Below are 13,607 nucleotides of genomic sequence, written 5' to 3'. Positions count from 1 at the left end.
GAGACAGTGGCGGCTCCTCCGCTATGGCGGAGGAGCGTCAGCCCAATGCTTTTGAGCAGTGCAAAGGAAAGGAAATATAAAATGATATTAACTTCGAGTTATTATCATTTTATGTTTCCTTTCCGGGTGGGCGGGGCTGCTCTGCTCATGGAGCAGGGCAGGGGTGGAGTGGTTTGCCCACTCCTAAGTGCACAATGACTGTTTGGTCGACCCTCTCGGGCTGCCCAAAACAGTCATGCGCACTTTCTCCATGCAGGCTGCCCGCAGCCTGCATGGAGAACATGCCCAGGCCCCCATTCCCTGGTTGAGCGTCGAACCAGGACGCTCAAAACCAATCACAACGCTGCATGGCAGCGTTGTGATTGGTCATGGGAGCCTGGCAGTTCTTCTTTGCTTCCTGTTTCTCGAGTCGCACAAGGAGAGCAGAGACGCGGGACCCGGCGGCAAGGTGAGTGTATATATATATATATTTTGCATTGCGCAACCCCGCTGCTTTAATGAAATAAGGTCATATATTTTTTATATGAGCAACTCCCAACCTTCTATCCACCACAACAAAACGACCACCTTTCCCCAGAGTAGACCCCACGTACATTTCTATACGTTCTTCAATTGGTGAAATGTTTTTCTTTTAAATAATTTTGTTTTTCACCAGGCAATTAGCACAAGTACTAAGCATGTGTGTCATTGTTTCCTAGTAATGCTCAGGTGTTGAAGTGGAAAATCTAATGAACACTGTTCTTGTAAGAAATGTCCGACAATATTTAAATATAAATAGAAAAAACCAAAGGATGAATGAATGTTAAATACTTGTTTATAAGCCAAATAATTCAGTTCGTGATGATGACAGCGGCACGGTGCTAATCGGTATTTTTACCTTCTATCCCTCCTAATTAGGCACCTCTTTCTGAAGCTCAGGGGAGGCCCGGACCAGCGAGAGCACTGAAGATGGACGAAGCGGTGGAAATCACCACTGAAGGGAACTCGCTCATTAAAGCCGTGTATCAGAGCCGGCTGCGCCTCACGAGGCTCCTGCTCGAAGGCGGGGCCTACATTAACGAGAGCAACGACCGAGGCGAAACGCCATTAATGATCGCCTGCAAGACGAAGCACGTGGACACGCAGAGCGTCAGCAAAGTCAAAATGATCAAATATCTCCTGGAAAATAAAGCGGACCCGAACATTCAGGACAAATTTGGGAAGACCGCTCTGATGCATGCGTGCATAGAAAAGGCGGGCTCAGAGGCTGTCTCTCTGTTATTGAAAAGCGGGGCAGACCCCAGTCTACAGGACCGTTTAGGGCTTCTCTGCACTTGTTTATGCAGTCAATTCAGGAGACAAGGAGACCCTCAAAGTTCTACTCAATGCCTGCAAGGCCAGAGGAAAGGAAGTCATTATCATCACAACCGACAAGTCTCCTTCCGGACGGCAGACAACCAAGCAGTACTTGAATGTTCCACCTTCCCCAGACATGGAGGGGTGCCATTCTCCTGGGCCCTGCACTTCACCCTCTGAAATAGAACTCAAAACATCCTCTTCTCCCAGCTCAAATACATCTGCACATGAAAACGAGCTCTTCAGCTTTAAAGACATAGCCGGAGACCTTGGTGACAGCAAAGGTTCCTCAGAGCCAGGCTCTCCCACTAGAAGACCCACCCCAGCTCATGTTAGTGCTAGGTTCCCACAGCTGCAGCGCTTACACTCTGAGCCTTGGCTCAAAATCCCTTCTTCACTGCTCCACCAGCACAAAGTACTGTCTCTGCAGGAGGAACTCCAGGACATTACCCCAGAAGAAGAGCTGTCTCTTAAAATGAACGGCTTCGGCTTCTCAAAGCGATACTTCACTCGACACCAAAGTATTGACGTCAAAGACACAGCTCACTTGTTAAAAGCATTCGATCATGCCGGTCCACGAAAGCTTTCCTATGACGAGATACACTCACATTCACTGGATTTGGATGGCACCCAGAACAAGAGTGAAATTCCTGTAGACCAGGATCCAGATTCAATACATGCCATGGCTGTTTCAAGCCTAAGTAGTATTGTGCAGAGGAGGCGATTAGGAGCAAATCACTACAGTTCGGATTCCCAGCTGACCTCCTCCAGGGCTCCTACCGCCACAGAAGACAGCAAATCTCTATTAGAAAAGAAAAAAATGCTTTCTCCTCCTTCACTGCTCTCAAATTCCAGAGAATCACTAGAAAACATACCCCTTAGCTCTTTAGTAAGACGAAACCCTGCTGTTCTCGAAAGAAGGGGTTCAGGGGCCCTGCTTTTAGATCACATTGCTCACACGAGACCAGGGTTCCTTCCTCCACTGAATGTAAATCCTCACCCACCCATCCCAGATATCAGTGGCCACAACAAGATGACTGGTATCATTCCAAGTGGTCCAAAACCCTTTATGCCAACAGCGCCTGCATTTCCAAAAGAGTTCAAGAGCAAGAAAATGCTGCTTAGGAGGCATTCAATGCATACTGAACAAATTAAGCAAGTAGTAAATTTTGAAGAGACAATTGGTTGATGAATAGGAAAACTGCTAAGCAAGAAATAAAAAAAATATGGCAGAGGTGTGCACAAAAGCCCTCTCCCTTTTTTCTCTGTGTGCCTGTGTACAATTAGTGCACTTTACTGACAGGCATAAAAGAAAGTGAAAAGTAGGCTGGGGTGAGTGTCCATTTCCAATGCATATGCACTACATGCATATAGTCGCAATGGTGTCTACCAGCAACACATAAAAAACAGCCTATAAGCAGCCGCAACAAACAACTAAAGCAGATGATGTTTTATTTCCCTATCATTTGACTGCATAGATTTAAATACTATGTATTTACAACTACGGTGTAATGTACATAAAAGAAATATTAATATATTTACAGATTTGTTACAGTGATTTTAAAAATCTTGAATTGTGTGTAATATTGTTCCATTTTATTTATGTTTTAAGGGTTATGCTTCATCATGGATATGTAATATTTTTCTAAATTCTTCTCCAAATCCTTTGATCGATGGGGCTATATTTGCAGACGAACCTCGTCGCATCTGACCATGACCTGCGACTAGCATTTTCCCTGATAAACATAAGTACCAATGGGAGTGTTTCTTCTGCTTCTAATTCTACATTTGTCCAAACCATGTGATGAGTATACCTAGCAGCAGAGCTGTACAGCTGAGTTGTACTTTTAAGACATTTATGAAAAAGGCGAGAATGCTTTACAGCTAACAAAGGTTACCATAGATGGCCTTGCTAAAGCATTCCCTTTCAAGTGAGATTTGTCCTTGCACAGTGGGCACAGTCTCATCTTCCGAACTCTTTTCCTGAAAGATGTAAAGGCCACAGAAGATGAAGTAAAAAAGAAAGCAACCAACCTGGTCTCATCATGGGGTGGTGCTTTTCCTGCACCATGACATTGTTGTTGATAAGTGTTTAACTGTAAGAATTGAATGAGTTTACTGTTTCGACATTATTTAACACGCTTCTTCAAGCGGAACTAAAAAAGTGGGTATTTGGTTCCACTCACTAACTCCAAGAGACCCGAAAGAGTAAAGTGTAAAGTTAATTAACAAGTGTGGCCTCGGATACTACTCAATCCACACATTATCCATTGGCGCACAATGCTTTGCACCGTTTGTTCATGTTAACAGTTATTTCTTTCCAAGGTGTAATGTGAACTCTAACTCTTTCCAAGGGTCCAGACCACCCAGGTCTAGTTGAATAAGGTCCACAAAGTGAAGACCTTTAAATGAATTTCCAACTCCGAATACTGGTTTTCAAACTGTCCTTCAGATACTTGATAAGATGAATGAGACAGGCATTCAATTTGTTTGAAAGGGGAAGCGACATGCTCATTTTGATTTTTCTTGCAGATTAACTGCTTGTGTCTGTCTGCATTTCAATAGATTTCTTCTGCTTTGATATTCTTGATATTCACTGTGACAGACCGAGCTAGAGGTTTACAGACTGGATTCTGTGGAAACTGTATAAAGATTTTTGTAGATTGCGGATACGTAAACAACGTTATTGAGTGCTGTGCTTCTGTACCCTAAGAAACACACTGTTCCTCTGAGTATTATAATTCTGGAAGATCAGACGCTCTCACCGCTGCCTTAGCTAGGCAAATTTATTGATAATTGTGAAGTGGATCAGAAAAAATCTGATCCCTAACTTTATCTCTACTTTTGCTGCATTCTGTATGGTGCACATGTACACTTCTGTTACTTAGTAGTCATAAAACAATTGTGAACATTTGTCATTGCGCCTTCGTGCGACACAACAACAGTGCGCTGGATGTTCTTGCTGATCACCAAACTATTGCCAGAATTGCCACACCTTCTCTTATCTCCACTGTGAACAATGAGAAACACTCATGATTTCGATGTCGAGATGGCTTTTACTGTGACCTTCTGTAGTTATTTATTTCTTGAGAGATCAGTACATGTGCTTAGGCAGCAAACAGAGTCTCTCAACACTTGTTCTTTACATGATATTTATGAAAAGCTACAGATTGTATTTCGTATTTATTACCCAGATATATATGTAAAGCTATTTGTGTTAATGAAGATGAATAGTTATAAAAATTTTAATATATGCTACATGTTTCCATTCATAGTTTCAAGCTTTGAATAGAAGTTCTGTGAGATTGACTTCCAGGAGCACATAAAAGAGCTAGAGCTCGAGCAGTTATCGGGCAGTGCCTGTCTTCGTGATCAGTGTTGTATCTCTTGCTAAAGTTCCCTGTGCCACGAGTCTCCAGGTCTGCTATTAGGTAGAAGTTCTCTCTAAATTTTGAACACTCACTTTTTTAAAGAAATCAGTCTGTTCCCATAATAAACTTGTCTTGTACTGCCTGCTTTGTAGTGTGCTTTCAGGTCAGTCTGGCCATCAGCACTCTCAATGTACTTTAAAGCAGGGCCCAGGAGTCAAATCCCAAATCTGAGATCATCAAGATCTGAGATTGCTGGGCTCACTCTTTCGAAGTTTTATAATGACCACATACTTATTTAAATTGATCTATTTTTCATTCATTTATACCAACACAGTATCTATACTAAAATGTGTATGTATGTATACCAACATGCAGAAATACAATTACTAATTCAATAGAAAAACAATATTGCTTGATAAAAGCTAGGTACATTGTTGAGTTTTGTTCCTAATAAGTTTGTAAATTACACATATTGTCTTTTATCCATACTGTTTTCTCTGTGTTTGGACACTATTAAGTATTCTTCTCCTTCAAATATTCAGTATGAAAATATCTGAAGGAGTGTGTGAGAACTGCCTCCTAACACATTGCAATTTCTGCTGTGTTTTTGTGCTGCCTAACTAAATACCTGGCTATATCGTGTTTCTGGTTATAATTGCCTATGGTTCACCAGGCTTTACACTTGAACAACTGGATGCTCTTGAAAGAATCAGTGCTTGAGAAGAACAGCTATCTGGAATCATAAGATAGGATACAAGATATGCCTACCTGGTGGGCCATGTGGTTGATGTGCATCTTGAAAACAGATCCTGTCATGAACTCTAAAAAGTAATGTAATAGTGTTATACCAACAATAGTGTACAGGAGACATATTTATTGATATTTTTGATAGAAGAATAGGATGCATATAGTCGAGAGAAAAGGTATACAAAGGAAAACGTTTCGGTTGTTCTGGTGAAGTGAATGAAAGGTAAGATGCTTGTGCATAATAAACTTTTAAGAAATGATAACAGTTCAGTGTCACCACTCTTTTGTAATTGTTTTGCACCTTGTACATTCTAGTTAGGCCTCGCTGATTATTTCTTGCATTGGCTAAAAAATAAAAAAAAACGTATAGTTATTATGCAGTTTATCATTGCTGAAATGGGAGCAGAGGGGCATCACGGCTCACCCCAAACTTTGTCTCTTGCAAGTGATGGCTTCTGCCCACACTCAACAGTAGTACTAAATAACATATTGCACTCTGTGCATCTGCACATAGACCATACATTCTATTAAACCAAGTATTATATTTAATGAACCAGAACTCTTAAAAACAAAGACAGTAATGCTGACCAGAGTCTTATGGTGCATAGTGGATACATAATTTTATGCTATCCTGTTTTAGGTTTTAACCTATAATAACTGATAAACCCTCCCTTCATAGGAGGCCTATCGACACAGCATAGGCGCAGGCGCAACAGATGACATACGCACATGCATATGCAGACATGTGGAGACACTCCAACTCAACTCCACGCTTTATGTCCTACCCCCTGGTTGTTAAAAGCACTGTTTATCATGGTCATCCATGCAGCTCTGGCCTTAGAATGTTATCCACCACATGCCACGTTCGTAGACATTCTGACAGTATTGGACAATAAATGATGAGACTGATCTCATGCAACTCTCCGGAGCTGCCATGCCAACACGTCTAACAAACAAATACTCGTAATGTTGTCATCGCCAATAATGTATGATATAAGAAGACAGATGTCATTGAATGTTAACACATGGAGTGCTATTTGTTGCTATTGCCAATAGAAAAAAGAAAAACAATAAAACATATTTAAAAAAATAATAACTAATAAACCCTCCCAAAAGTGAAACAGCCCATATCGGTGTAAACATACAAACAGCGATAACCACCTGCACAACTGCAAATTAAAATGCAAAGAAAGGAAAATGAAAGAGAATGAGTCATTTGTATTTCCTTTTGGAGGGGCCAACACAATACAGCTTTGTTATACAAGGTAGCAGCAAGAAAGACTGGTCTATGATTTATTCTGCTTGAGTTTTGTTGTTTAGTTACATCACTAAACTATTGTTTCTTCCTCCTTTTGTTTCGTCCAGATTTGTGTGCTTAGATTAAACCTGCAGGGTTTAGAAATATGTTTTAGGTCTGATCTAAATATTTTATATACTGTAGTGAATTTGGGAATATTGGAATCAAATTTGATCTTTCAGTAGTTTTTAATTCTGTCACTGATTGGTGAAATGACTGGCTCATAAGAATCTTGACTTCTTGGCCATTACGCACTTTTGCATATACCCACAGACACAGAATGGGTAAAACCCTATAATATATCAGCCCCTTTTTTCTAACAAGTCAGCAGTTATATCAGATAACCTGCCAAACACCACAGGGTTTAACATTCAGTGCAAGGTATGTTGAGAGAAACCTGTGAAAATGTGTTGTCAACATGCACAATGGATAGTGGTGAAAACATGACACAAGACTTTCCACATACCAAAAAAATGCATAGGTGCATGGTGTCCCATTGTTACGTTTAATACCATCAGCGAATCCTGACTTTTTACCCAACTGCAATTTGCTGCTGGGGTTTGTGAGCCGATAATTACAATGTTAAGAGCAATATTTCAAGTCCTGGCATACAATGTGATATCTGTTAAAAGGTCATGTCTGACTTAAAGTGACACATTTGCCAAAGGGTAACTTGGAAGCCATGAATGTCCAAACAACAGCAGCACTGCCTTAATGTAGTCAAGCAAAAAGTACAGAAAAGTACTTCTGAACATGCTTAAAGCATCACGTTTCAGGTGCCTTAGAATTCAGGGCTACAAATGAATCTGGTGTAATACAAAAATGTGATGGTTTCACAAGTGCCATGCTGTTGGCAGGGTTGACCACCCCTACAATGTCATAAAATTCAGTAAGGAGTAATTGAATGACCCACAACTGTGTTCCGGAATTTGTTCAATAATACACCTGCATACAGTAGCCTTACTTTTTTAATCCATTAATAGTCCTATAAACCACAGAGAGTCCAGATAGATTGAGTGTGAGAGGTAATGGAATAAGGGAGAGGTTAGTAAGATGTATATATGAGTGAGAGTGCAATACACAGACCTTCTATGCAAAAATAGCCTAACATAAGTCCACTGGACACACTGCCAAAAAGAAGGAGCTACGTAGCTCGCACTACTTCTCCTTTGAATGAAATATGTGTCTTATAACAATCACTGCAAAAATAGCATGTTTTGTAAACTTTGGAAAAACACAGTATTGTCTATTTTAGGGATTAGGCAGCTGACAAAACACAGATAAGCGCTTATTCCACAAGATTTGAAAAACACTGAAAAAACACCTCTGAAATCCAAACAATAAACTCTGAAAGCAGGACAGCCTATATATTTATAGCTTTTTGTATACAGAAAAGAACTGAAAGCATCTGTTTAGGAAGAAAGATTGAACAATGTTCATTGAGCTCTGATATGCCCTGATGTCATGAGAGATTTGGGTAGGTGAGTGTATTGCACTGGTGTATCATGGCCATTCGACTGTCTCCTTTCCTGATAAAGTAGAGTTCAGAGACAAAAGAATAACTTGGGGCTATCAATTTAGGTCAGCTATACTAGGGAACTACAGCTTTAAATCCATAAGTCCAGAGCTCCTTAAATCACAACCCAATTGCAACAGATTACCATCCACCGGGAGCATGTAGCAACTAGCAAACGTTTGCAATACTTATAAATGCCGAGTGCCTTCTATGGATAGCATTGTCTACAATTAGCACTAGAACCCACAAAGAACATTTCTTCAACGGTTCTCAACTGCAGCACCGAGGATTTTCACAGGTACTCCAATTTTAGCTTTATTCAGTTTTCATGAACTTTTATTGACATTGGTCCAATCAAATTGAAGGTAATGCCATAAGCCTATTAGCTACCACTTTCTGTGCTAACTAGCAACTCCTTCCTTAGTCTCCATGACGTAAAAGAAAAACAGAATTCATTATTGTCATGCATTGATACGCACAATGCCTACCTTCCAACTTCAGAAACAAGAATGTGTTTTCTTCCAGAAGCGACTCAAAACCTTACAGAAATAATTGATTACTAACTCTGCATCTGTTGGCTTGACACTCAGTGTTAGAAAAAGCAAGGGTGCAAGTGCTACAGACATTAATTTATAAAGCATTAGGTGGGAAAACATTTTCGCAGGTTTCTGCCATGGTCAGTTCTTCCTCAAGCCCACCTAGTGTTGACCAATCGCCTCAGTCTCCAAGTTCATGCTGAGAGGATTTATTTTACCTCTCTATTAAGGCTACTGATCCTGAACAAATTGGGTGCTGTGGAGAATTTATTCAATTCATGATTTGTGTGTGAACATTAATTTACTCACTCATTATGACTGTGACCTTTGGTCCATGAAAAGGGGTCCTTTTAAACTGATCGCACATCAGCCCAGTACTTCTCTGATCTTCAGACAAAGACACTGTATCAACATCCTCTCATAAATTTGGAATGGGGCACTCTAGTAGCTAATATCAGGAAAAGAGGACAGCTACTAAAAATCATTTTGTCTTTTTTCATCACATAGAAAAACCCATAATTGCTTTTCACAACATCTTTCTCTTCCCCCACTCTGTCTTACCAGCCCAAGAAGCTCAAACAAAGAAGGTGATGTGGGCAAGAAAACACATATCTAGTTTGACTGGTATTTTTCCCTGGTAGTCCCCTTTGCTCTAAAAAGCAGGAGTTTGAATTTTCCAACACAAAGGAAAACTGTAAAAATGAGCAAACTCTCTTTTCAGGAACCACTAATTAAGATCGAGGATAAAAGAGGAGAACGTTTTTGGAAAAGGAGCTAAGGTTCAATAAGCCAATAAATAGCTAGCAATCAAGAACCATCCACAGTGAAGGAAGGCTGTTACACTGGGAAACTTGACTGCAAAGTTCTCATTGGTAAGAGAGGTAGCTGAATGGAGTATAATATGTCGGGGACAGCAATCCAGGACTTGGAAGCAAGTACAGGAAATCTGGCATCTGAATCAGCTAGTTGCAGAATGTGACCTAGAGTCAAAAGTCATGCTGGCCAGAAACATATATCACTGGCTTGCCAAGTGGGGCGTGGCCAAGCACACCAAGATGTGGACGTGCTCGCCAAGAGCACCGCACAGCAGACTGACCATCAGCGCCAATCTAAACCGGTGGGGCCCCATACATAACTAGAGAACTGACCGATGATCTGTGAGCAGCAGTTGAGCGGCCAGAAACGACAATATCAAGGCCCGCAGAGAAATGCAGCACCTCGCCCGGGAGCCCGGTTGTGTCCAGCAAAGCGGCACCCAACTAACGGTGACGGCCACTGCAACGGAGCAGCACGTGACGACAACCCGCCACACGGACACCACATGGGCTGCAGAAGGTAGGCCATAGCAGAAACCAAGCGGCAGCAGAAGAGACCGACCGAAGTCGGGAGACCGTGCCACCACTGAAGAGACACCGCAGGCTGGAGAGAACAGAGATGCGCGGCCAGGCACTGAAGCAGCAAAGTGAACTGGGGCCAGCAAGACACAGAGACACACTAGAAAGACGGTTAGACCAGCGATGCAAGTTGAGCGCCTCCTGCTAGACCGTGGTGCAGCGAGAACATGCCATTTGGACAGTTGGAACCCTCAGGCAGGTCCTGGATCATCCTTGCAGTTAAAGCCTGGATCAACGTGCAGGTAAAACGCAGGCTGCAATCGCCAAGGCCCACACCCCAACTCACTGGGAGGTGCCTGCAGCTGAGCCCTCACAGCATGGAGCGCACACTGGCTCCAGGAGAGGGCTGCCAGTAGTGGCCGAAACCAGTCCCAGGATGCTTGTTTTCAGTCCAGATCTTTTGACTGGGGGAGAATATTTGCATTGTCAGCATTCCGTCCATCAATTGTTTGCTGTAATCCAGTTCAGGGAAGACCTGGCTTGGCAGTTCGGGCTGGACTGTTCCCATGAGGCACAGGTTCAAGACTGATTTGCATATAGCTGGGTCTGAACTGAGGTGGCGAAGTGAGCTAAGAATGATTATGGATGCAAGCCAAATCTGTGACTGGGGGTGTTTGTCTGAAAAGTTTCAGCACTCCATCCATCATCTCCTTGTGTTTGCTTTGTTCGCCCTAAATTGGCAGGGTATGCCCAGATGTGGGTCCCTTGCTCACTTTGCCACTGGATTCAAGTTAGCCTGGCTGATGAGGGGTGTAACCCCAAAACCGGTCCCAGGATACTTGTTTCCGGTTCAGGGAAGACCTGGCTTGGTAGATCGGGCTGGACTGTTCCCATGAGGCACACAGGGTCAAGACTGATTTGCATATAGCTGGGTCTGAAATGAGGTAGCAAAGTGAGCTTAAGGATGATGATGGATTCAACCCAGATCTGTGACTGGGGGTGAGTGTCTGAAAAGTTTCAGCACTCCGTTCATCATCTCCTTGTGTTTGCTTTGTTCGCCTTAAGTTGGCAGAGTATGCACAGACATGGGTCCCTTGCTCATGTTGCCACTGTATTAAAGCTAGCCTGGCTGATGAGAGGGTGTTTCCCCGAAACCCATCCCAGGATGCTTGTTTCCGGTTCAGGAAAGACCTGACCTGGCCTGGCAGTTTCGGCTGGAGTGGGCACAGGATCAAGACTGATTTGCATATAGCTGGGTCTGAACTGAGGTGGCAAAGTGAGCTAAAGAATGATGATGGATTCAACCCAGACCTGTGACTGGTGGGGAGTGTCTGAATAGTTTCTGCACTGCATTCATCATCTCCTTGTGTTTGCTTTCTTCACCCTAAGTTGGCAGGGTATGCCTAGACGTGGGTCCTGTTAGAAGCCGGCGTTCCCGCGTGCACCGTTGTCAAGTGCGCGGCCCTGACCCGCACACAGCTCCCAGCAGTGAGATGTCAAGAGAGTGTCCCTCAGAGGCGGCACCCCGCCCCAGGCAATGATCCACTTTACCAGGAGGTGCGCAACCTCACTCTCCTCTCCTGCAGCAGTGGATTGGCCTCACTCCAGAACCTTGTCACTACGGGCCAGGCGCGGTGGGGCCGGTAGTTCAGCTCCTGCAGGGCTGCAGGTCCGGGCCGCCAACGTTCAGCATAAACTCCTTCCACGAAGCCTTACACACAACGCTGGTGCCACCCCACGTTGCCTTCGAGGGCCTGATCACTTGGCCCTGCTCTCCAGCGCTGTTAGGACTTCTTCGCTCCGCGGTACTCCTCACCAGCACCTCAGGTGATACCTTCGGCACGCACCCCGGTGCGTCCGAGACTCACTCCTCCTCCGGCCTCCGATGACCAGGTGCACCTCACTACGCCTCGGCTGGCACCTTGACATGCACCCTGCGTGTCCGAGTCTCGCTCCGTCTCCGGGTGCACACGATCTTCAGGCACTCTCCTCTAGTGCTGCAAATGCACCCCCACACGCACCCTGCGTGCTGGAGACCCACCTCGTTTCTTGGTGCACACGATGATCCAGGCACTCTCCACTAATGCCCGGGCTGCAACACTACACGCCAAGCGACGTGTCGGAGACTCACACCTCCTTAGTGCCCACGATGTTCTGGCACTCTTCAATAGTTCCTGGTCTGCACTGCGACACGCACCCCCTGTGCATCCCGAATCTCGTCTCTGTTCCACGATGCCCACAATCCACAGGTGCTCCAACACCTGTAGCCGCACTAAGACATGCACCCTGCGCGTCTGAGTATCGATTCGCTCCGGGTGCCCACGATCACCTTAGGCACTTCTTCGGAGGTCTCAGGCTGCCACGACACAGTCCCACCGCCGCGCCACTTGAGACTACCTGGAAACTTTTATGTTCCTGTATTTCCGAACAGGGAGCCAGCTCACCTCGGGCCCTTGGGGTACAGGACGCAGCACACAGCAAAGTCCTGCTCAGGAAGAAGTGGGGACACGACCCACTGCAGCACCCCTTCAGTCTCTCCTCGGTCAAGAGCTACAAACTGCCCACAAGCCCCTGATCACGAAGCAAGGGTCAAGTGTCTCCTGCTACCTATTCAGCAACTCTTCCTGAGGCAGAGGTTTTCTTCCCGATCGCGGACAGGTCTTAGCCGGCAGAGACTCGACCAGTCCATGACGTCTTCAAAGCGCTCCCAGCACTTCTCTGAAAGATACTGAGACCGTTCTCGATGACATCATCAACATAACCAAGGTCTTGGGGTTACAGTTCTTTCAGTTATACCCCTCATTGTATTTGTAGTTTCATTGTGCTCAGCGGTCACCAACTCCTCCATAAATCAGTTGTGCGTATCCCCCCCAGTTTCACCGTCCTCTCTTTGATACTGGGAGCCTAGATCTTTAATCACTCAGAGGAAGATGGGCCTATGGTTTAATCCAGGCCTCTTCACCTCGCAAAGCCTCTCCTTCTACCCGCTCCAAGTGCAGGGCAGCCTGGCGCCGTCTCCACCCCTCCTGAACAACCTCCCTCAGCTTTTCTCACCTCTCCCAGATCCAGGCAGGCAATTCACATTCTGCTGAGACACACAAAAAGGTCTCAAGCACAAACTCGGCCATTTTCTCAAACAGCAGTTTCTGGACACACATCGACAAAACCTTCTACCCAAAAAGATGTGTTATGACACTGTGAGTTCAGACATACCAAACTTCACTCTTCCATTTCCAATTCTTAGGAAACTAGGCTAACAATACTACACCCAGCCTCCCCCGGTCTGTCCTATGGGCAGGATGGCCTTTCACCAGGGAATATGAAATGGAGTATTTTCCACTGTCAGGGCCTAGCACCCACACTAGAACCGGTCCTGCCTTTTACCTACACTGCACCCTGCCTAGGGGTTACCCAGGAAGTCCTAAAGAGGTGCCCATGTGCATGCATGCAAAAGGGAAAGTTAGGTCTGAC

At 44.5% G+C, this 13,607-nt stretch overlaps 1 protein-coding gene across 1 annotated transcript; it reads left to right on the top strand.

Moving 5' to 3' along the window:
* The first annotated feature begins 922 nt into the window (after positions 1–922).
* Positions 923–2,659, top strand: ANKRD34B (ankyrin repeat domain 34B). Its single transcript, XM_078677330.1, is given in 2 exon segments — positions 923–1,299; positions 1,301–2,659. Coding segments are annotated over 2 exon segments (1,575 nt in total). The 5' UTR covers positions 923–948; the 3' UTR covers positions 2,525–2,659.
* The last annotated feature ends 10,948 nt before the right edge of the window (positions 2,660–13,607 follow it).

This window comes from Lissotriton helveticus, chromosome 2_1 (genome assembly GCF_964261635.1).
Source record: "Lissotriton helveticus chromosome 2_1, aLisHel1.1, whole genome shotgun sequence".
NCBI classification, from domain to species: domain Eukaryota; kingdom Metazoa; phylum Chordata; class Amphibia; order Caudata; family Salamandridae; genus Lissotriton; species Lissotriton helveticus.
The sequence above is the reverse complement of the archived record's forward strand: the minus strand, read 5'-3'. Positions and strand labels throughout refer to the sequence as shown.